Source organism: Callionymus lyra, chromosome 1 (genome assembly GCF_982586985.1).
Source record: "Callionymus lyra chromosome 1, fCalLyr1.hap1.1, whole genome shotgun sequence".
Lineage (NCBI taxonomy): Eukaryota > Metazoa > Chordata > Actinopteri > Syngnathiformes > Callionymidae > Callionymus > Callionymus lyra.
Genome location: NC_141818.1, coordinates 7,972,404 through 7,992,922, shown reverse-complemented (window position 1 = coordinate 7,992,922; position 20,519 = coordinate 7,972,404). Strand labels below are relative to the sequence as shown.

At 43.8% G+C, this 20,519-nt stretch overlaps 4 protein-coding genes and 1 pseudogene across 4 annotated transcripts; 3 read left to right on the top strand and 2 right to left on the bottom strand.

Annotated features, from left to right (window-relative positions):
* The first annotated feature begins 493 nt into the window (after window positions 1–493).
* LOC148087815 (uncharacterized) lies at window positions 494–9,347 on the top strand. The gene is made up of 15 exons (XM_087809196.1): window positions 494–813; window positions 882–1,143; window positions 2,044–2,189; window positions 2,263–2,501; window positions 2,561–2,727; window positions 2,808–2,831; window positions 3,214–3,873; window positions 4,423–5,133; window positions 5,517–5,741; window positions 8,034–8,222; window positions 8,284–8,358; window positions 8,433–8,600; window positions 8,670–8,807; window positions 8,870–8,956; window positions 9,021–9,347. Exons 1-15 carry the CDS (start codon window positions 574–576, stop codon window positions 9,167–9,169), a joined length of 3,480 nt encoding a protein of 1,159 aa, XP_087665322.1. The 5' UTR covers window positions 494–573; the 3' UTR covers window positions 9,170–9,347.
* Window positions 9,348–9,917: 570 nt separating this feature from the next.
* On the top strand, window positions 9,918–12,780 carry endog (endonuclease G). Its single transcript, XM_087791397.1, has 6 exons — window positions 9,918–10,088; window positions 11,141–11,334; window positions 11,398–11,539; window positions 11,600–11,709; window positions 11,762–11,843; window positions 12,373–12,780. Exons 1-6 carry the CDS (start codon window positions 9,930–9,932, stop codon window positions 12,568–12,570), a joined length of 885 nt encoding a protein of 294 aa, XP_087647523.1. The 5' UTR covers window positions 9,918–9,929; the 3' UTR covers window positions 12,571–12,780.
* A 13-nt stretch (window positions 12,781–12,793) lies between these two features.
* Window positions 12,794–16,470, bottom strand: LOC148087813 (transcription termination factor 1-like). Its single transcript, XM_087791383.1, has 11 exons — window positions 16,457–16,470; window positions 15,288–15,944; window positions 14,498–14,643; window positions 14,245–14,430; window positions 14,110–14,188; window positions 13,893–14,017; window positions 13,642–13,837; window positions 13,484–13,576; window positions 13,357–13,422; window positions 13,210–13,295; window positions 12,794–12,951 (listed from the first exon to the last, which is right to left on the bottom strand). Exons 2-11 carry the CDS (start codon window positions 15,920–15,922, stop codon window positions 12,794–12,796), a joined length of 1,770 nt encoding a protein of 589 aa, XP_087647509.1. The 5' UTR covers window positions 15,923–15,944; window positions 16,457–16,470.
* Window positions 16,471–17,883: 1,413 nt separating this feature from the next.
* On the top strand, window positions 17,884–18,477 carry LOC148087812 (myosin light polypeptide 6 pseudogene; annotated as a pseudogene).
* A 122-nt stretch (window positions 18,478–18,599) lies between these two features.
* On the bottom strand, window positions 18,600–19,980 carry LOC148087811 (membrane-associated guanylate kinase, WW and PDZ domain-containing protein 2-like). The gene is made up of 8 exons (XM_087808431.1): window positions 19,762–19,980; window positions 19,461–19,542; window positions 19,283–19,388; window positions 19,128–19,227; window positions 19,038–19,071; window positions 18,871–18,980; window positions 18,693–18,789; window positions 18,600–18,634 (listed from the first exon to the last, which is right to left on the bottom strand). Exons 1-8 carry the CDS (start codon window positions 19,978–19,980, stop codon window positions 18,600–18,602), a joined length of 783 nt encoding a protein of 260 aa, XP_087664557.1.
* Between the last annotated feature and the right edge of the window lie 539 nt (window positions 19,981–20,519).

The following is a 20,519-nucleotide window of genomic DNA, read 5'->3' as shown; positions in this document are numbered from 1 at the left end:
AACCACAGAAGTGCTGCAGAGTTTTTTCTACTTATCTTTTGGACACAAATGTCATCCCTGGAGACATATATAAAGTTTGGAAGTTAAAAGCGTCTAACAGTTATTTAAGACAATCATTTGGGTCATCGCGTGTCTTTCTCTTAAATATGTGTCTCAATAAGTTAATCACAGTCAGTGACGTCTCAAAAATATCACAGTAAATATTTAATATGCTTATTATCTTCTCTGTCTTGTTGTTGTTGTTTTTTTGCTCATCCTCAGGCACATTCCCACATCCCATAATTCCCAGTGATTCCAGGTGAGGTGATTGGATTGTCCGGGAAAGGGGGGGTGGCAAGAAAAGAGGATGAGATGGAAGATTAAAGAGGAGGAGTTCAGTCGACAGAAGAGCAGCGAGCCTGACACACCTGATGTGTGACCCTGTTCCGGAGCGGGTTTCTATGTCCACGAGGGCCTCTCTCCGTCTGGGCTACAGGTGAATCTGTTGCCATGGTAACGACCATCTGTTACCATGGGGAGCGTCACAGAAGAGAACACCTGAAGGTCCAGAGGGGTGCGTGAAGTTTGGCACACATGTCTCACCTGCCCGTCACCCTCCTGCCCCTCTTGCTGCTGTGGAGGGTCTGTCAGGGACAATACAATGCGTGTCGATCCACTGGAGGGGCCGACACCGGACCAGGACTACGACTGGACCCGGAGGCGGACTTCTTCGCATGCCAGCCACCGCCAGCTAACATGAGAGAAGCGATGCAGATCAGAGTTGACCCTCCTGGCATCACCTGTGGAAACCCACCCGAACGATTCTGCACGCTGGTGAGACTGTCACACACCAACACTGACACCCAAGAGATGTAGCCTGAGATGTGTTTGTGGGTCTGCAGGAGAACCCGTATATGTGCAGTGATGAGTGTGATGCAGCCAGTCCGGACCTGTCTCACCCGCCTCAGCTGATGGGCGACAGGGAAAGAGGCGGGCTCATCACATACTGGCAGACGGTCACCTGGTCCAGCAGATATCCAGAGCCTCTGCTGGCTAACATCACACTTTCATGGAACAAAAGTCTTGAAGTTGTCGACGACATCGTTGTGACCTTTGAGTACGGCCGCCCCACGAGCATGGTGCTGGAGAAGTCTGTGGACAAAGGTGCAGAACCACAAGTGCTCGTACTATGATGAGGATGATGAAGAGTATGTTGTTGATGAGAAAGAAGATTTTGGCAGAGAGGATGAAGGCAATGAAGACCACTGTGATAATGCAGGTAGTGATGATGATGATAATGATGAAGGCAAAGAAGATGATGATGATGATGAAGGCAGAGGAGATGATTATGATAGTGATGATGATGATAATAGTGATGATTAAGGCAAAGACGATGATTATGATAGTGATGATGAAGGCAAAGACGTTGATGGCGATGAAGATGATGAAGAAGAAAAAGATGAGGATAGAGACATTGAAGGCGAAGAAAAAGATGATGAAGGCAAAGAAGATGTTGACGATGCCGATGATGACGGTGTTGAAGATGTTAGAGATGAGGTAATGATGAAGATGATGATGATGATGATGATGATGATGATGATGATGATGTTGACAATGATGCTGATGATGATGATGATGATACTGATGATGATGATGATGTAGACATTGAGGATAAGGTAATGATGATGATGATGATGATGATGATGATGTAGACATTGAGGATAAGGTAATGATGATGATGATGATGATGATGATGTAGACATTGAGGATAAGGTAATGATGATGATGATGATAATGATGATGATGTAGACATTGAGGATAAGGTAATGATGATGATGATGATGATGATGATGATGATGTAGACATTGAGGATAAGGTAATGATGATGATGATGATGATGATGGTGTAGACATTGAGGATAAGGTAATGATGATGATGATGATGATGATGATGATGATGATGATGGAGATGATGGAGATGTTGATGATGATGATGTAGACATTGAGGATAAGGTAATGATGATGATGATGATGATGGAGATGTTGAAGATGATTCTTTCGTCAGGGGTAACATGGCAGCCATTCCAGTTCTACGCCGACGATTGCATGGAGAGTTTTGGTATGACCCCTAAAAGAGTACAAGACCTGGCACCGACTAACGTGACCAGGGTCATCTGCACCGAGCAGTACTCCAGCTGGGTGGGGGCCAAGGTGCGTTCTGACCCTTTCAGTGATCAGTGTGGCACCGATGCAGAACATATCTGAAGTCCATCCCCCCTTATAGGAGGAGAAGAACGTGGTCTTGGAGGTCCGCGCCCGCCTGCAGGTGTTCGCAGGTCCTAAGCTCATCAACATGGAGGCCGTCTACACCCGCATGGAGACCATGAGGGGTCTGAAGGACTTCTTCACCTTCACCAACTTGCGACTGCGTCTTTTGCGGCCCGCGTTGGGGGGGACGTACGTCCAGAGGGACAACCTGCTCAAATACTTCTATGCCATATCCAACATCGGCGTCCCCGCCAGGTACTCACCAGCTTCCGGGTGGCAGTGTGTGTGTTTTGCTAACTCCAAGTGTGTTTCAGGTGTAAGTGCAACCTTCATGCCGCTGAGTGTAAGTTGAGAGACACAACACTCTTTTGTGAGTGTGATCACAACACGGCAGGACAGGACTGTGAGCTCTGCGCCTCGTCGTCCAGCAGCTGGCGGGCCGGGTCGTACCTGCCGCTTCCACGAGGTTCCGCCTACGTCTGTACGCATGAGTGCACGACACACACACACACACCAACATCTGTGTACAGCCGGCGTAATACTTGTGTGTTTCCCCCTCAGGTGATTCGGAGGGAGACCCACAAAGTAAGTGTGTGTGTCTGTGTTTGCCAGTTTAAGAAATGCTGTTGGGCATCAAGGTGGGAAGAGCCTTCAGGTACTAAGTGACAGAAGCACAAGAGCAGATGGAGGATAATCTGAGTTAGTCTGCACTAATCCTTCAACTCACACACATAACCACACACCCGCTCACTCACTCACACTTGAGGAGGTTAAGAGACTAGGGGGTGGGGTGTTAAAGAGTAGGCGACATGGAGGGTCAGAGAAGAGAATCGTGAGGGGTTTCATGACTCAGTATATTTTAGGGTACACAGTTAATATATTTGGGATCACTAGGGGTTTTTTACTGGGTCTATTCAGGAACTACTTGTTGATTTTCAGTTCTCAATTTCTTTCTTTCTTCCAGCAGAGCCTGGAGAAGCTGGTGGATCTGTGACTGCTGCCAACAGTACTTCTATTCCTACTACTGACAGAACTGATAGTACTACTTACAGTCCTGACACCATTCTTTACAGCACTGCACTGACTGACGCTACTGATAGTACTGAGACAATGGGTCCTCAAACAGATCTTTCAGAATCTACCATTGCTACAACTGTAGCTGCTAGTACAAAGCTTACGGTTCCCAAAGCTACTCCCTCTTACAGTATTAGTTCCACCACCAGTCTGTATGATACTACTGAATGGTCTACTACTGACACGTTTGATGGTACAACGAAATCCACTAATACTGACACATTTTATAGTACATCTAAATCCACTTCTACTGTCACATTTGATGGCACAACTAAACTCACTACTACTGACACATTTGATAGTAGATCTAAATCTTCTACTACTGACACATTTGATAGTACATCTAAATCTTCTACTTCTGACACATTTGGTAGTACATCTAAATCCACTACTATTGACACATTTGACGATACATTTAAACCTCCTTCTATTGACACATTGGATAGTACTGCTGAACCCACTACCATTGAAAAAATTGATGCTACTGCTAAACCTACTATTAGTGACACATTTAATAGTAATGCTGAACCCACTACTCCTGGCATGTTAGATGGTACTGCTGAACCCACTACTATTGAAAAAATTAATGGTATTGCTAAACCTACTATAAGTGACACGTTTAATAGTAATGCTGAACCCACTACTCCTGGCACGTTTGATGGTACTGCTGAACCCACTACTATTGAAAAAATTGATGGTACTGCTAAACCTACTATAAGTGACACATTTGATGGTACTGCTGAACCCACTACAACTGACGCATTTGTGGTTACGACTGGACCCACTGATACTGGCATGTTTGAAACCAGTACTTTTGGTTTTGGAATGACTACTTCTACTGAGATTACTACATTGGATGAAACCAAAATTAAAAGTAGTCCTACTGTTGCTACTACAGAATACTCTGAGACGGGACAAGTTGCTAATCTAGCTACTGCTGACAGTAATATTATTGATATTACAGCAGTCGCTACCACTAAGAGTGCTCCAACTACTTTGGCCTGCAGTACTTGTACTGAAAACCCTGAGATGACTATAGACTTCAGCCCCACCAGAACCTCTGACTCTAAAGTATCTGTTTCTGACTCCACCTCCTCACAAGGAATGCCAATTGAGGCAGTACCTGCCAGTCTACCTGATGACAGTCTGACCACTGGGTCATCACCTGCCAGTCCACCTGAAGAAGCACTGCCCATTGAGACAGCACCTGCCAGTCCACCTGAAGAAATGGTTCCTATTGAGCCAGAACCTGCCAATACACCTGAAAAAACATTTCCCATTGAGTCAGCACCTGCCATTCCACCTGAAGAACCTCTTCCCATTGAGTCAGCACCTGCCAGTCCACCTGAAGAACTCTTTCCTATTGAGCCAGAACCTGCCGGTCCACCTGAAAAAACAATTCCTATTGGGTCAGCACCTGCCAGACCACCTGAAGAACCTCCTCCCATCGAGCCAGCACCTGCCGGTCCACCAGAAAAAACGCTTTCTATTGAATCAGCACCTGCCAGTCCACTTGAAGAACCGCTTCCCATTGAGCCAGCACCTGCCAGTCCACCTGAAGAACCGCTTCGCATTGAGCCGGCACCTGCCAGTCCAGTTGAAGAACCGCTTCCCATTGAGCCAGCACTTGCCAGTCCACCTGAAGAAATTCTGACCATTGAGTCAGAAATTTCAATCCAACCTGTTGATAGGTGGCCCAGCAACTTGGAACCAGGAAGTCAACCCGAAGATTCCAAACCCATGGCTACTGTCCCTAATTCTGTATTTCCTGAAACGGCACAAGCTGCACCTTCTCCTGATGTTACAATTCCTGGTATATTTACTCATAACCTTCCTCCTTTTGTATCTCCCCATCTACCCGAACCAGGGTTAAAATTCCTGACCAATCCAGTCTACATGTACCTTCCCCTGTCTCTCTTTGTATTTTACTTTTTCTTAATGGTCGTTGTTAAAGTCTAAACATCGAACAACTGTTCTGTAAATAGCCACTTCAAATTGTCCGTCTCCGTTTTATGTATGTTCTCCTCCCTTTAGTGTACTTTTGTCTGAATGACTTCCTAATTATTGATGTCGCCATTAATCATTATTTGTTTATCTTATTAGAGAAAACCAAGTGGTCAGATTCGACCACAGTTGACGGAGAAGATCTGCAGAAACCTGGACCAGGTTTTGAAGTAGATCCTGTTTCAAATCCAGAAGCCGATTCGAAACCTGTTGATGATCCTCCACCGCCAGATGAGTCCAGCATTTCAGTAGGCGAAGCTTCATCCAATTCTGAGGCTCAAGATTTGCAGCCTGACCCCCCACCAAGTGAGCCAGGGCCAGTGCCTGCTGAAACTGACTGCACAAACTGTGTTCCAACAAAACAGCAGCTTCCTGAGCAGGACACCTCGAGGGCTGAAGATCAACAAGAAAAAATATGTACGTCAAAGTTTCAGCATATTGATATTCCTCAAATCACGCCTGTCTTCTGTGAAGCTGACAGCAATGCATTGTTGAGATTTTTCATTGACAAAATTAAATTTATCAAAGAGAAAATCTCTCCCCCTTTGTTTGGAACCCCTACTGTCTCTGAGCCCCTCTCCTCCTCTTGGTCTTCCTTCAGTGCTGTATCTTTGGGAGATATTTCGGCACTAGTGAACAAGATGAAACCCTCCTCTTGCTCAGATGACATCCTTCCTTGTAGGCTTTTTATCAAAGTATTTGATGTAATTGGCCCCTGGGTTACCAATATGGTGAACCGCTCCCTTTCCACAGGGGTTTTTCCCAATGCATTTAAACATGCCATTGTGGAGCCTCTGCTCAAAAAGCCAGGCTTAGACCCAACTGACTTACAGGCCTATTTCTAAGCTCCCTTTCTTGTCCAATATCTTGGAGAAGGTGGTCTCTGAGCAGCTGTCTTTCTTCCTGGATCAGAGCGACATCCATGAGAAGTTTCAGTCTGGTTTCCGTAAACATCACTCTACGGAGAAAGCTTTACTGAAAGTGTCCAGTGACATCATGATGTCGGCTGACTCGGGTCAACTCACTGTTCTGGTTCTCTTGGATTTGTCCTCAGCCTTTGACACAGTTGATCACCAGATCCTGCTGAGAAGACTGAGGGATGAAGTGGGACTGTCTGGGTCTGTGTTACAATGGTTCTCATCATACCTTTCTTGGCGCAGTTTTAGTGTATCTGCCAATCAAATGAGGTCTAAATCGGCAGATCTGTTGTGTGGAGTCCCTCAAGGTTCTGTTCTGGGTCCTTTATTGTTTTTGCTGTACTTGATTCCCCTCAGTAAAATCATTCAGAGATTTCCTGATGTTTCTTATCACATTTTTTCTGATGACATCCAGCTCTACTGCTCTTTTGATCCAACTGAGCCCCAGAGGCTGAACAGCTTAGTCAATTGTTTGCTAGAAATCAAACAATGGCTGAGTGAAAACACTTTACAGCTAAATGTGGACACAACTGAAACTCTGGTGATTACTCCTGATGATAAGATTCCAGGGTTTAGTCAGTACTTGGATGACTTAGGTCAGTCTGTCAAACTGAGCCTGAGATACCTGGGTGTTGTATTTTATAAAGACATGTCTTTAGTTCAACACTGCAGAAAAATGACCAGACACTGTTTCCTTCAACTGAGAAAAATCTCTTAACTTAGGAAAATGTTGTCACAACATGATCTGGAGATTGTAATCCATGTATTAGTGTCTTCTCGCCTGGACAATTTATTTCATGTCTTAACAAGAAGGAGCTGTCTCGCCTGCAGTGAATACAAAACTCTGCAGCGAGATTTCTGACCCGCTCAAGTAGAAGAACTCACAGTTCTCCGATACTTAAAACTCTTCACTGGCTTCCAGTTTCTTCAGGATCATCTTTAAAATTCTGGTTCTTAATTTCAGATCTATTCATGGTCAGGCTCCTCCTTACATCACTGATCTGATCCAGCCTTACACCCCAGCTCGGGCTCTGAGGTCCGTGGATCAGAATCTACTGATGGTTCCTGAACACGCTTCAGGACCAGAGGAGAGAAATCCTTCCAGGCTGTTGCTCCTGAGCTGTGGAACGATCTTGCTCTCTCTCTTTGCGCTTGATGGATCTACTGACTCTTTCAAGAAACATCTTAAGACGTTTTTATTTGTTCAGGCTTTTCCTTGATTTTCTGGAACTCCTGTTGTGTTATCAGTTTTATCTTGACCTTTAAAGTATATACTCTATTGAATATTGTTTTGATTGTTTAAGCGCTTTGTGACCCTGGTCTGAAAAAGCGTTATATAAATAAAAATTACTTACTTACTTACTTACATATTAGCATCAACAATGTACTGTGCAGTACAGGGCTTTGGCTCAGTGATATCACTCTCTGACCAATCTGTGGTTGGCAGTCTTCTCATGTTACCTTTTTAGTTTGGCTTAGCCCGCTTGGAAACAGATTTAGCAGATACTAAAAATAGTATTTGATTCGTCGTACCGTATAGGTGGAAAAAAAACTGGGTAGCGTTGAGTTGTGTCGAGTAGACCATGGGGTAAGATGAGCCGGTGGGAAAAGGGCATTAGGTAGGATGATATGATAGTGGGGTTGTAGGTTAGGTATGATAGTAGGATGTAGATCAAGCAGGCCCATGTCTGTGTCCGATGTTAAGTAAGCGTATTGTCTCCAGTACAGGATGACGATCCACAAGTCTGTAGTCTACTGGATATCCTGAGTCGCTTTTTGGTCCTTTCCACAGCTGCTGTGCAAGAAGTGGTGGAGGAAAATCAGACGAGTGAAGGACAAAAAGAGCCTGGAAAAGAAAGTAAGAAGGAAACTGGGGACAGAGAAAAAGAGCCGGTGGAGACCGAAGTCGAGGCTCCCGGGAAGGAAACAAAGAAGGAGGTTGAAGGTGAAAAGGAAGAAGAGAAGGGTTATGAGAGAAAAGGTAGGTACATCACAACTATCAGTGGTTTCCATTGTTAAAATCATTGATTTTTGGGCCACAGGAACACAAAAGATTTTGATTCCTGGTGGTCCGAAGTTCAGTCAACTGTCCAAGTTGGCCTACGTGACCTTCGAGGGTAAGACCTACTGTATTAAAATCCACCCACGTCCCGCACGCACACTCATTGTGTGTCTGTTTGTGTGTTTTCAGACTGTGAATGTAATGGTCACTCCAACCGCTGCAGCTACATTGACTTCCTGAACGTCGTCACGTGCATCAGCTGTAAACACAACACACGCGGGCGTCAGTGTCAGTTCTGCCGCCTCGGCTACTACAGAAACACTCTGCTGTCTTTGGACGACGAAGAAGTGTGTTCTGGTCAGTCGAACGCACAGAGGTCATGTGCTCAAGTGATGTTTTTTTCTGATGACGCGATTGTGTTCCCAGAATGTGGATGCAATGCTGTAGGCAGTTTGTCTCCACATTGTTCAGAAGACGGGATGTGTTTGTGCAAAGATGGAGCAACAGGGAGGAGCTGTGATTCCTGTCTTCTTGGATACACCCGGAGAGGTTCTGGCTGCACAGGTACCTGGAGTAGATCCAGCATTTTTAAGATCATAGACCTCACTGAAGAACTTTATGTCCAGAAAACGTCTGTGATGAACAGCGACCTTGTCAGAACGGGGGAACCTGCTTGGACTTTCTGAGCTGCACATGTGCAGAAGGCTTCACAGGTAACCACACTGTGAAAGTAACCCCGCTTCTGTGACCTGATCAGACCATGTTGTGTGTCGCCAGGTGTGTTCTGTGAACAGATCGTGTGTCTCAAGAAGGGAGGATGCCTTGACAACAGTGGATGCTCTTTACCTCCTCTGACTGTAAACCTGCTGACCTTCTGCCTGCTGCTTCACCCCCTGAAGTGGCTGTCGGACACTTTTTTTTCTTAAGATTAGGATTTGTTTTTTTTATTATTTACTCACTGAAAACCAGGGCCCTGGAATTTGAATGAAATAAACAGCCTCTGTTGGAATGTTTGTTGTCGTGCTCTTATCTTCTGTTCATTGTCTTTTCAAGGTCATAATAGCATCTTTCATGTCATTTTATCCTTTTTCAATAAGTTTTGTTTTAAATTTGTTTTGTTCATTACAACAAGTGTTAATTACATTTAAGTAAGTAAGTTTGTATAGCGCTTTTCCAGACCAGGGTCACAAAGTGCTTAAACAATCAAAACAATATTCAATAAAGTATATACTTTAAAGATCAAGATAAAACTGATAACACAACAGGAGTTCCAGAAAACCAAGGAAAAGCCTCAACAAATAAAAACGTCTTAAGATGTTTCTTGAAGGAGTCATTTGTATTTTTTTTTTATGATTTATTTTAATTGGTGTTTGTATTTAAAATGTATTGATTTTATTTTTTGTTTATATTTATTATTTTACTGATTTTACTGAGTAATTATGATATGAAAACGAAAATAATAATAATGACGTTGAACAGCACATTCCCAATTTAGGTTCTTATAATGTCTATTTTTTTTAGAAAATAACAACGTTTTTCGCGTATAAATCGTCTATATTATTTACTAATCCGATAGTTAACAATCGGTAGGTCGCGTCGATGGCGACGTCAGGCCGGTGTGTGTCGTTTCAGTTCCTCGACTAACCATGATGCATTGCGCGTCCCCGAGGGTTATCTCGCCTGAAGATGACTCGATGGTGGAGAACTGGAGCGACCTTGGTGGTGGGAGCGGGGGTCGGAGCATGTCTGACCCGCCTGGTCTCAGGAGGAGACGGAAGCCAGGAGGGTCTGCTCGGTACGCTGCCGGTGGTTCCGATCCCGGCGGTCCAAGCCTCCGAGCTGACGGTATATATTTATGTAACTTTAATAGCCGAATGATAAACGTGATATTTTACAGTGAAACGAACTTAACTTTTAGTCACTCAGTCACGTGACTGTCAACAAAATATATTTACTCCGTAAAACATAATTTTAATCATTAATGACAACAGTTTAGTTACGTTGGAGCAGATCGATTGACACGTTCATCGACTGCTTATGTCTGAGCCGGTAACGCGGGACAATAATAAACTGTACTAAAATGACAATAAATCAAATTTTCTATTGTAAAAATACATTAAACTTTGTTTACTTATACTTCAAAACTATCTGAACATGAAAATGAAGTCAGACCTTTGTCAACTATTGAGTTGTTTTTTTATAAGAATGAATATATAGTGTGCATGATTAACAGTGACATTAATACACTGTACAAAAATGATAATACATCAATATTTCTACAGTAAAAATACATGAAACTTTGTTTACTTATACTTCAAAACTAGCCGAACATGAAAATAAAGTCAAATCTTTGTCAACTATTACGGTTTATTTTTTATAATAAAACACATTGTGCACAAACAGCTTTTGAAGCAAATAGAACGTCATAAGTCAGTACTTAAATTCTTTCAACAACCGTAAATTAATTATTTTTGCAAGAAAACAAAAGAATAAACGGGAATTTATAATGGATAAGCAGAAAATAAAAATTTCATATTTCCACATCTTTTCTTCCAACAGTCCCACACACGTCCGTAGACGCTGGTCTCATCACGCAAGTGTCGCTTAAAATCCAGAACAGAAGTGTCTCCGGAATCTTTTGAGAGAACAGATACTTTAATGTCAGCATATCAGAGTATTTTTGAGAATCTATCAGTGATAGCGTCGTAGATCCTTCCTTCTCTCTCACTACCGTAACACCTTCACAAAAGCGCAAGTTTTTTTAAAGTTGCGGCTGGATCGCTGCTCACTTGACCGCAGTACATGGGATCGGTTGTTTTCAAGTAGTGACGTTTCACGACTCGCATATTACTATGACTGTTTAAAAATATTAAGAGGTAAACCACTTTGATTGACAGCTCCAGGCAAGTTCGGGCTCAGCGGTGATGAAATACGGCTTCCCTTCACTCGCCAACATCAAGTCCAGGGAGTCTTACGTCACCTCTTACGACCCGCGCACCAGAACCGCCGCCTGGGTCATTGAGAAGCTCAACGCTGCGTCCCTGGTGGGAAAATCGGACAGGAATGAGTGCGACTTCAAAGAAGACGACAGGTGAGGCTGGAGACGGGACCAGTCGAAGCTTCAGGTGGTGATGGAGCTGTACTTTTCCCCCAGCATTCATGTTTTCCACCGGGCCACTAAATCGGACTACAAAGGCAGTGGGTTCGACAGAGGTCACATGGCTGCAGCCGCCAATCACAAATGGAGCCCGAAAGCCATGGAGGACACTTTCTACCTCAGTAACATAGCGCCGCAGGTGAGCGATGGCGACATCAGCTGGTGTTTGAAACCTCCTCAACTATGTTTTTCTATTTAGAACCCTCACCTGAACCAGAACTCGTGGAACAACCTGGAGAAGATGTGTCGCTCTCTCACAAAAAGCTACCAGAACGTGTACGTGTGCACCGGCCCACTCTACCTGCCCAGGTGAGTCCGTCTCCTTCAGCAGTGTTCAGACCATGAGTGACCGTTCCTTCAGGCAGGAAGCTGACGGAAAACTGTACGTCCACTATCAAGTCCTGGGTCGAAACCACGTGGCCGTACCGACACATTTCTTCAAGGTGCGTTCACACCTGTGGTGCAATAATCTTGTTCGATACAATATATTGTGATACTGTAGTAAGAAGGTTAAATTTGTAGTATTGTCGAGTACTTGACTCTGGTGTTGCAGAATTTACAGACCACGTGACTCTTGACCAAGTCGTAACTGATTTCATTTGTTTTGAAACTAAAATATGTCCAAACATCAGCTTTGAAAGCTGCTGGAGTCAACTGTATCCTCTCATCCTCAGTCGAAATTTCATAGTTCCTTTAGCTGTGGAGTGGACTTAATGACTGCTTCCATCTAGCGTTTTAATTGCAACAAAAAAAATGAACGAACACTATGACTATTTGCATGTTAAGTGAATATTATTATTTAAAAATTTAATTATTTTATTTGATACACAATTGGTTGAAATATTTCATAAAGGCTAAAAAAAATGTTATTGATTCATTGATGTTCAATATCGATACAGTGTCTGATTGCAATCGATAATTTCTTGCAAACCACCCGCACACACTGACTGGTCGGTCATGTGACCTCCTCAGGTGCTGATCCTGGAGCTGCCAGGAGGTAAGGGGGTGGAGCTCCGTTCGTATGTGATGCCGAACACGCCGGTGGACGTGAAGATTCCTCTGGAGAGTTTTTTGGTCCCGATCGAAACCATCGAGAGGGCGTCCGGACTTCTGTTCGTCCCGAACATCATGAAGCGTGGAGGAAACCTCAAGGCCATTACTTCGGCATGACAACCGAGAGCCGACGCTCGAGCGTCACCTTTTGATGGACTCAAAACTTTCAGTTAAAAAAAAAAAAGCCGTTTATTGACAATGGTGGCTGAAGACTGAACCTCCCTCCTCATGGATTGCTGTTGTCTGAACAGCAGGGGGAGCCCAAACCTCAGTTTTTTTTCCATAAAATCTGAGTTCGTAACAATAAAGTTTGGTTGTCTCAAGCAACACGCCCAGATGCTCATCTGGTGTTGTCCACCTCCATGAAGTCCTGTGAGCTAAAAATGTCAGACAACTGGTACGTCTGGTCCTTCTGTTCCTTATGAGTCCTGATCTGTATGTCCTCCAATTTCTCCTTAAGACGCGGCAGTTCCTTCGCCCACAGGAAGTCGATTATCTCTGAAATAAAAGCCACGTCAGTCTTGATCTCCATCAGAATATTAAATGGTTGAATTTAACATTTATCTTTTTTTGTTTATTTTAATGTTTTGCTAGTTAAATTCCATTTTCTAAATTCTACTTTTTCATTATTTTTTTCTAATTTACAAATTATATTTTTGAATTACAGATATTAGAATTTCAAACTTAAAAAAAAAAAAAAAGATTTGTATTAAAAGAAAACAAATCTTTTAATACAGAACAGCGCTGAGGACTCACCTCCGTACGACAAGCTCATCCAGTGAGGAACCTGGGTCATCTTCATGCGCATGAACATCTTCTGGAGGTATAGTGGAGTCACTTCACTGGAACAACAAATGTTCAAGTTGACCACTGAACCCGTGATGTTGCAGAGATTCAACTCACCCGACGCTCTCTGCCACCTCGCCCCAGTTTATGTCAGCAATATCCTCAATTTGCGAGTTGTACAACCTGAAGTTAAAACACATGTCAAATGACACGCACTCTCCTTGTGGTTGGTCGTCACACTCACGCTTCAATGAGTTTAACTTTGGTCAGGGTTCCTTCTGTACTTCTAGTGTGGACTTGGCTCTTGCGCTTAAGCTTTGCCTGTAGGTGGCCAGACCTGGAAAAAAAAGGGGAACCGGGTCAAAGTGTCTCCTGGACAACGGTCGATTTTGGTGCACCTACCATCTTAACCGACACTTGTTCCAGGAGCGTGTATGCACCTGAAGGCAGATTTTACTCCACGGCAAGTTCTTGTACAGCTGTTCCAGACTCAAACCAGAACCAGTAGGTTCCTGCTTGATTAGAAGTTCAAGGTGGCTCTTAACGGCGTTGAGCAAATTTGAACTCTCTTCGGCAGTCCAGGGTCCGTGTCCTGAGGCTGCACAGAAAGATGTAAAACCAAGAACCAGGATCACATGGCTTTACAAACTGACCTATATCACTGAAGCGTTTCTGCACTGAGAAAACGCTTCGGTCCATCTTTTCTGCTATACGGCGCCAGCTGTTACCATGGAGATTCTGATACTTCACCAATTTGCGTAGCTCATCTTTGGAGTAACTAAGAGAAAAAAATCAAAGATTTAAGCCAATAAATAATAATAACTAAACAATATTTGAAGACCCCCACACCCAAATGGACAAGTCTCTCACATTCCCATATTGCTGTAAGGATCAAAGAGCTTCATGGCTCGCAGTTGAACTTGATGACTCGGCCTTGGAATACCTTCAGCTGAAGTGAGGAACAAGTCAATGTCAACATCAAATAAGTGACAACTCCGTGCATACATATTCTCTCCAAGAAACGGTGTTTTGCGCGCTGCTTGCGGATGTTTGACCCCTCGTCACCGTAGCGCTGAGGGTAGAGTAGGAGGTGGGGTGAGCTGATCCCAGAGAGAACCAGGAAGTCGGCCACATTCTTCCGGACCTGGAGGTTCTCCTCTTCGGAGAAGCGACCTTGACGAACGCTAAGGCCTGAAGATGTGCAGATGTCAGTGGGGCAGCTGTGTTGAAGGCCATGAGAACCAAAGTATCTGCTCACCTTCCTCTTTGAGGAGTCTAAAACGAGCCAGATCGTAGAGCAGAAGCTTACGGATCGTATCCATTGACTTTGTCTCCACATCTGGGATATATTCTTTCAGCTCCATAAGCTCCTTGAAATTGGGGTCGGGCCCAGTAGCGGCCAGGCTGCACATGAGAAACATATTAAGAAGAACCAAAGACAGCTAAGAAATAATATTTTGCTGACTCTGAAGCTCAATAATAATGACATTTAACTGATTCTGAAGCACAATAATAATAATAATAATAACAACATTTAACTGACTCTGAAGCACAATAATAATAATAACATTTAACTGACTCTGAAGCACAATAATAATAATAACATTTAACTGACTCTGAAGCACAATAATAATAATAACATTTAACTGACTCTGAAGCACAATAACAATAATAACATTTAACTGACTCTGAAGCACAATAATAATAATAACATTTAACTGACTCTGAAGCACAATAATAATAATAACATTTAACTGACTCTGAAGCACAATAATAATAATAACATTTAACTGACTCTGAAGCACAATAATAATAATAACATTTAACTGACTCTGAAGCACAATAACAATAATAACATTTAACTGACTCTGAAGCACAATAATAATAATAACATTTAACTGACTCTGAAGCACAATAATAATAATAACATTTAACTGACTCTGAAGCACAATAATAATAATAACATTTAACTGACTCTGAAGCACAATAACAATAATAACATTTAACCGACTATGAAAAAAAATCTAGACTCATCTAGTTATTCTTACTCCTCTTCGTGGTCCTCCATGATATCTTTTCCACTCACTGCACCTTCCATTTCATCTTCATCCCTCTTCTTTTTTTTCTTCTTCTTTGTTTTGTTTGTTTCCGCGGCAGCTGAACATGTGACCTCCTCTACATCAACATCCTGGATCTTTCTCTTCTTCTTCAGTTTGATCATGTCCGATTCAGAGGGAGAGTTATGATGAGGGGGGAGCACTTCCTCTTCTCCCGACTGTGAGACCTTTCCCTTCTTCTTTTTCTTCAGTTTAATCATGTCCGATTCAGAGGGAGAGTCATCCTGAGGGGGAAGCACTTCCTCTTCTCCCGACTGTGAGCTCTTCCTGTTCTTCTTTTTATTTTTCTTCAGTTTAATAATGTTTGAGTCTGAGGGAGAGTCATCATGAGGAGGGAGCACTTCCTCTTCTCCCGAATGTGAGCCCTTCCTCTTCTTCTTCTTTAGTTTAATCATGTTAGAGTCGGAGGGAGAGTCATCATGAGGAGGGAGCACCTCCTCTTCTCCCGACTGTGGGCTCTTCCTCTTCTTCTGAAGTTTAATCATGTTTGAGTCGGAGGGAGAGTCATCATGAGGAGGAAGCACCTCCTCTTCTCCCGACTGTGAGCTCTTCCTCTTCTTTCCCATGTTTGATGCGACAGAAGGGCCACTGCCACACAGAGAGTTGAGATAAATTCAGATACTTTAGGTTCAGAGAAGGTGAAAAATAGGTGGGGAAGGAGGGAAAGCTTAAAATTGGATAAAATATTAAGCAAGTTCTGACATTTTTAAAAGTCGGATTTAACAAAAAGGCCACATCTTAAACATTGAACCCAATTGACTTACTATTAAGCAGGTTGGTCATAAATGAGTGCGTTTCCATTTAATAATCCATAACATGCTTAATGATTACCACAGGAAAGGTCTACTTGCATCACTTGAATCGTCTTTACAAGACCTGCCTGATAATATTGGTTTTATCGAAATCAAAGTTACTACAAGTATACCTAGAGAGAGGCTTGCGACAACATAAACGCGAAAAGCGTGTTTAACATAGACCAAATCGTGACATCACATCCGGAGATTATTAAAAGACGGGTGAGCAATGAAAAAAAAAGAATTTAAAGTGATTTAAAAGAATTTCCAACACGATTTCTTGAGTGTGTTTTACATACCACGCACCACGTTTTGTTTACTTCCGGTACCACTACCGCGGTGCATCCCGGGAGGGGATAACAAAATCATAGCGCAATGCACTATGGTTAACTTTTGACTACTAGGTCCAATTTTTTTTTTGTAATTCAAGTACTAAGCTTTTAAGCTATTAAGTTTTAAATATGCGTATGAATACACGTTACATTTTTACAAAAAAAAAATTGAACAGATGTCTTTGTTGTGTTTGTTCAAAAGTGTGTTCGTCTCTAAATATTGATTTATTTTCTTCCTGAAATTGCACCTTGTTTCTTTTGGTGTAACGTTTTCTTTTCTGCACAAAGTTCTCTGTCCAATTAAAATTAATGTTTTTATAGGTGTGAGAAATGTACTGTACAACATGATAATCAGGGGCATACAGGAAAATAACAAGACTGAGGTCAGAGACGGTCCTGTCATTTATATAACGTACAAATGCCGGACTTTGACGTAAATAACAAAGTTATAAAAACACTCTTCCCCCCTCACACACACATCAACGCCACGAAGACACAAGCCCCCTCTTTGTGGACACATACATTTGTGTAGTTCTGTAATGATTTACAGAGCAGATGAAACTTGTTTTTATTTTGAATACCGTATTTTCCCCAGTATAAGGCAGAGTTGATTATAGGGCGCACTGTTGTTTTTTAGAAAATTAAAGGCTTTTAAGTGCACCTTATAGTCAGGAAAATAAAGTAAAAAGATTCACTGATTTTGAAAATCCTGTTTGTCTTAGTTAAAGCTTCTATTTCCAAAAGCATTTATTTTACCTTGACATCGGTGGCACAAGATATCTTTTACAATAATCGTGAATTTATTTTAAATCCAGAATAATATGAAAAAAAATGTTGTGTCTTTAAAGAGAAGTGAATGATGAACTTATAGTATAAATATTTATGTAGGATTGAGTTTCTTGTCTAATCATCTAAAAAATGTATTTGTCGTATCTAAAAATCACCCTGTTTTCCGAAATTGTAGTCAAATTAGGAACATTGCAGGATGCAGTACCTCACACTTACACTAGAGGCAGCGTTCAAGATTGTACACCAATGAAGTGGGGGGGTCACACTCCATCTGGGTTTTGGGTTAAGTAAACGCAGTGAGCATTGAAGTGTATGTTACTTGAGTTTATCTATGTTGATGTTGAGCTCAGAGGTTCACTTTCTTGAAGTCATTTTTGGTGGTACGCCTCCATAAGCAGTAATACTGGTGGGTTAGAAGGAATGCGGCTGATACAGGCATGAGCAGACCAGACAGAGATGGAGCACTAATCACTGAACAATGGAGAAGTGTCCAGAAGTGGTTCTTATCAGGAGCTGAGGTTCTATTTCCAACTGTGTCCATGTTTGGTCAGACACTTCTGCCTCAGCGTCCTATAAAACCTTCCCCATCGGTTCGGCTGTGCTCTTTCCGTCATGGCTCCCAAAAAGGTGGAACCAAAGAAGACCGAGGTGAAGAAGGTGGAGGCCAAGAAGGAGGAGGCCGTCGCCCCTGCTCCAAAAGCACCAGAACCTGAGCCCGAGCCAGCAGAGGATCTGAAGCGTGTGGTGGTGGAGTTCACGGCTGACCAGATCGAAGAGTTCCGCGATGCCTTTTCTCTGTTTGACGAGACGCCGACCGGAGAGATGAAGATCCGATTCGCTCAATGTGGCGACGTGATGCGGGCCCTGGGACACAACCCGACCAACGACGAGGTTCTGAAGGTCCTGGGCCGACCCAAACCCGAGGAGATGAACGCAAAGTTGCTGGATTTCGACAGCTTCCTGCCGATGCTGCAACATGTGTCTCGGGCCAAAGAGCAAGGCAGCTTCGAGGACTTTGTGGAGGGACTGAGGGTCTTCGACAAGGAAGGGAATGGAACCGTGATGGGGGCGGAGCTGCGCCACGTCCTGTCCACGCTCGGGGAGAAGCTGACGGAGGACGAGGTGGACCGGCTGATGGTGGGACAGGAAGACAGCAACGGTCACATCAACTACACCGAGTTTGTCAAGCATATCCTGGCAGGTTAAGAGTCTGCAACCATCTTGTGTCCGAGTGTTTCAAATAAAAGGTTGTCAAAGATTTGTGGTCACATGATTTATTTTCTTCACATAACAGCTCCACATGTGGTACTTCAGCTAGTGAGCACTTGTCATTCCAGAAATCGAGTCTGCGACTTGGGATGATCTGTGAACCAGAAGGATAGTCACATGACTTATTTTGACCAATCAATATTAACAGATACCTGTCACAGGGGGGGAGGGGCCTGATGACAGTATGGATCCATCCATCCAGGTGAGGGACAGTCCCATCCATGGGTCTGGCATGGAGGGGGGGCGAGCCTAAGGGGTAAAACTGAAGTTGACAGCAGAACCAGGAACAACTGAGTTGGAGATTTTGACACATCAGAGGAAGGTTCTGACCCGGATGAAGGTAGGAAAGCAGAGGCTGTCGACTGGCACGCTGACGTAGTTGGTAGGAAGAGCCGTGGACCAGCAGCGTACACTCCTAGGGAGACTCTGGCAACGACGGACTAGAACCAACAAATTGTCAGTTTTATCCAAATGAACAACGACTGATGAATACAGACCTATCACGCCGTCTGTAGAAGCAGGCGGTCTGGGCTGAAAGGGGGACACATCTGATAGTCAGACTGACGGTTGCCGGGGCTCCAGCACACATGGTTCATGGTTCTGTCCAATATAGTCTTGACCTGCTGCACACTCACCTGGTCGCAGGTTCTTCTTTGGATCACCAGGTGGACCTGAGACGGACATGCCCTGAGAGACAGACAGACGTGAAGAGAACGTTGAAATGTCCGCGCGACAGACTGACCTGATGGTTCTGGCCAGGTCTGTAGCTGTCCAGCAGTCCACAAGAAGTCCGTTCAGCTGCCGAATAACATCCCCCTCGCGAAGACCTGAACATCCAGCTGGACCTCCTGCGTGATCGCAGGAACACCGTTGTTATGGTAACAAGTATAATCATCATCCGTGAAGTCACCGGCTCTCACCAGCGTCGACAGACTGCACTCTGACAGGGGAATCACAGAAGATGGTGAACCCGAAACCCTCCTCCCCCCGGGTGATCTGGACCTGTCAAAAACAAAAAAAGAACCAAAAACCTACGGAGGATGTTGATGAGCCAATGGTACTGCAGCACAGATTTCAACCTGCTGTCCATTTGACCCCAAAGTGACCTCTAACATACTAGTTACTACTTTTTTGTTTTGTTTTTCTCAGAACGGTCCTGACCACCCGAAGACCCTGCTCCATGAATCCAGGGTCCAGGGTCATTGTTCATTGTAGACTCACCTGTGCCAGCGGGCATTTGGTCCAGTCTCCAGTTTCAGCGGGTCCGGACCGGGACCGGATGTCGCTGTACCTTTTCTGAGACTTGGTCCTGGATAAGTTGGTGCTCCCTGAGGTGTTGGTTTTGGTCCGGTCCGGAGTTCTCCATACGTCATCATCGAGCCAGGTCCCGCTGTCCTGATCGTCCCGGTTCCACAACCAGGCAGCAGTTTTCCAAAACATGTCTTTCTCACAAGAGTTGGTTCTGCTGCTATCGAAACCCCGGTGGACCTGTTGCAGTGAGGGGCCGCTCTCTGGACCCCCGAACACTAGACTCCAGCGTAAAAACCGCGGGGGGGCGGAGCCTCAACTGACAGGACGTAAGTCTCCCAAATGTCACGGAATTGTTACGGAGCTTCTCATTGCCATGGAAACCCCTGCAAGATAGTATGTATGCGAGTGTTTTTGTAGGCATATGTATATCACAAGAGTTTTTTTGTGTGTCTTCAAATCAAGTGCTTTGGCTTCAAATCAAGTGCTTTGTATGTGGGTAATGTAAAAGTATGAGACAAAGACACAGGACGTGAGACAGGAGGAGGGAGAATGGGAGACACGAGAGGGACAAGAACAACAGGTGAGACATGACTCGGAAACTATTAGAGAGACATGAGAAGAGTGTGAGACACATAAGTGTGAGGGCATGAGACGGAGACACGAAACGTGAGAGACAAACATGAGACACAAGTGCTGAGACAGGGACAGAAGAACACAGAACGAGAGAC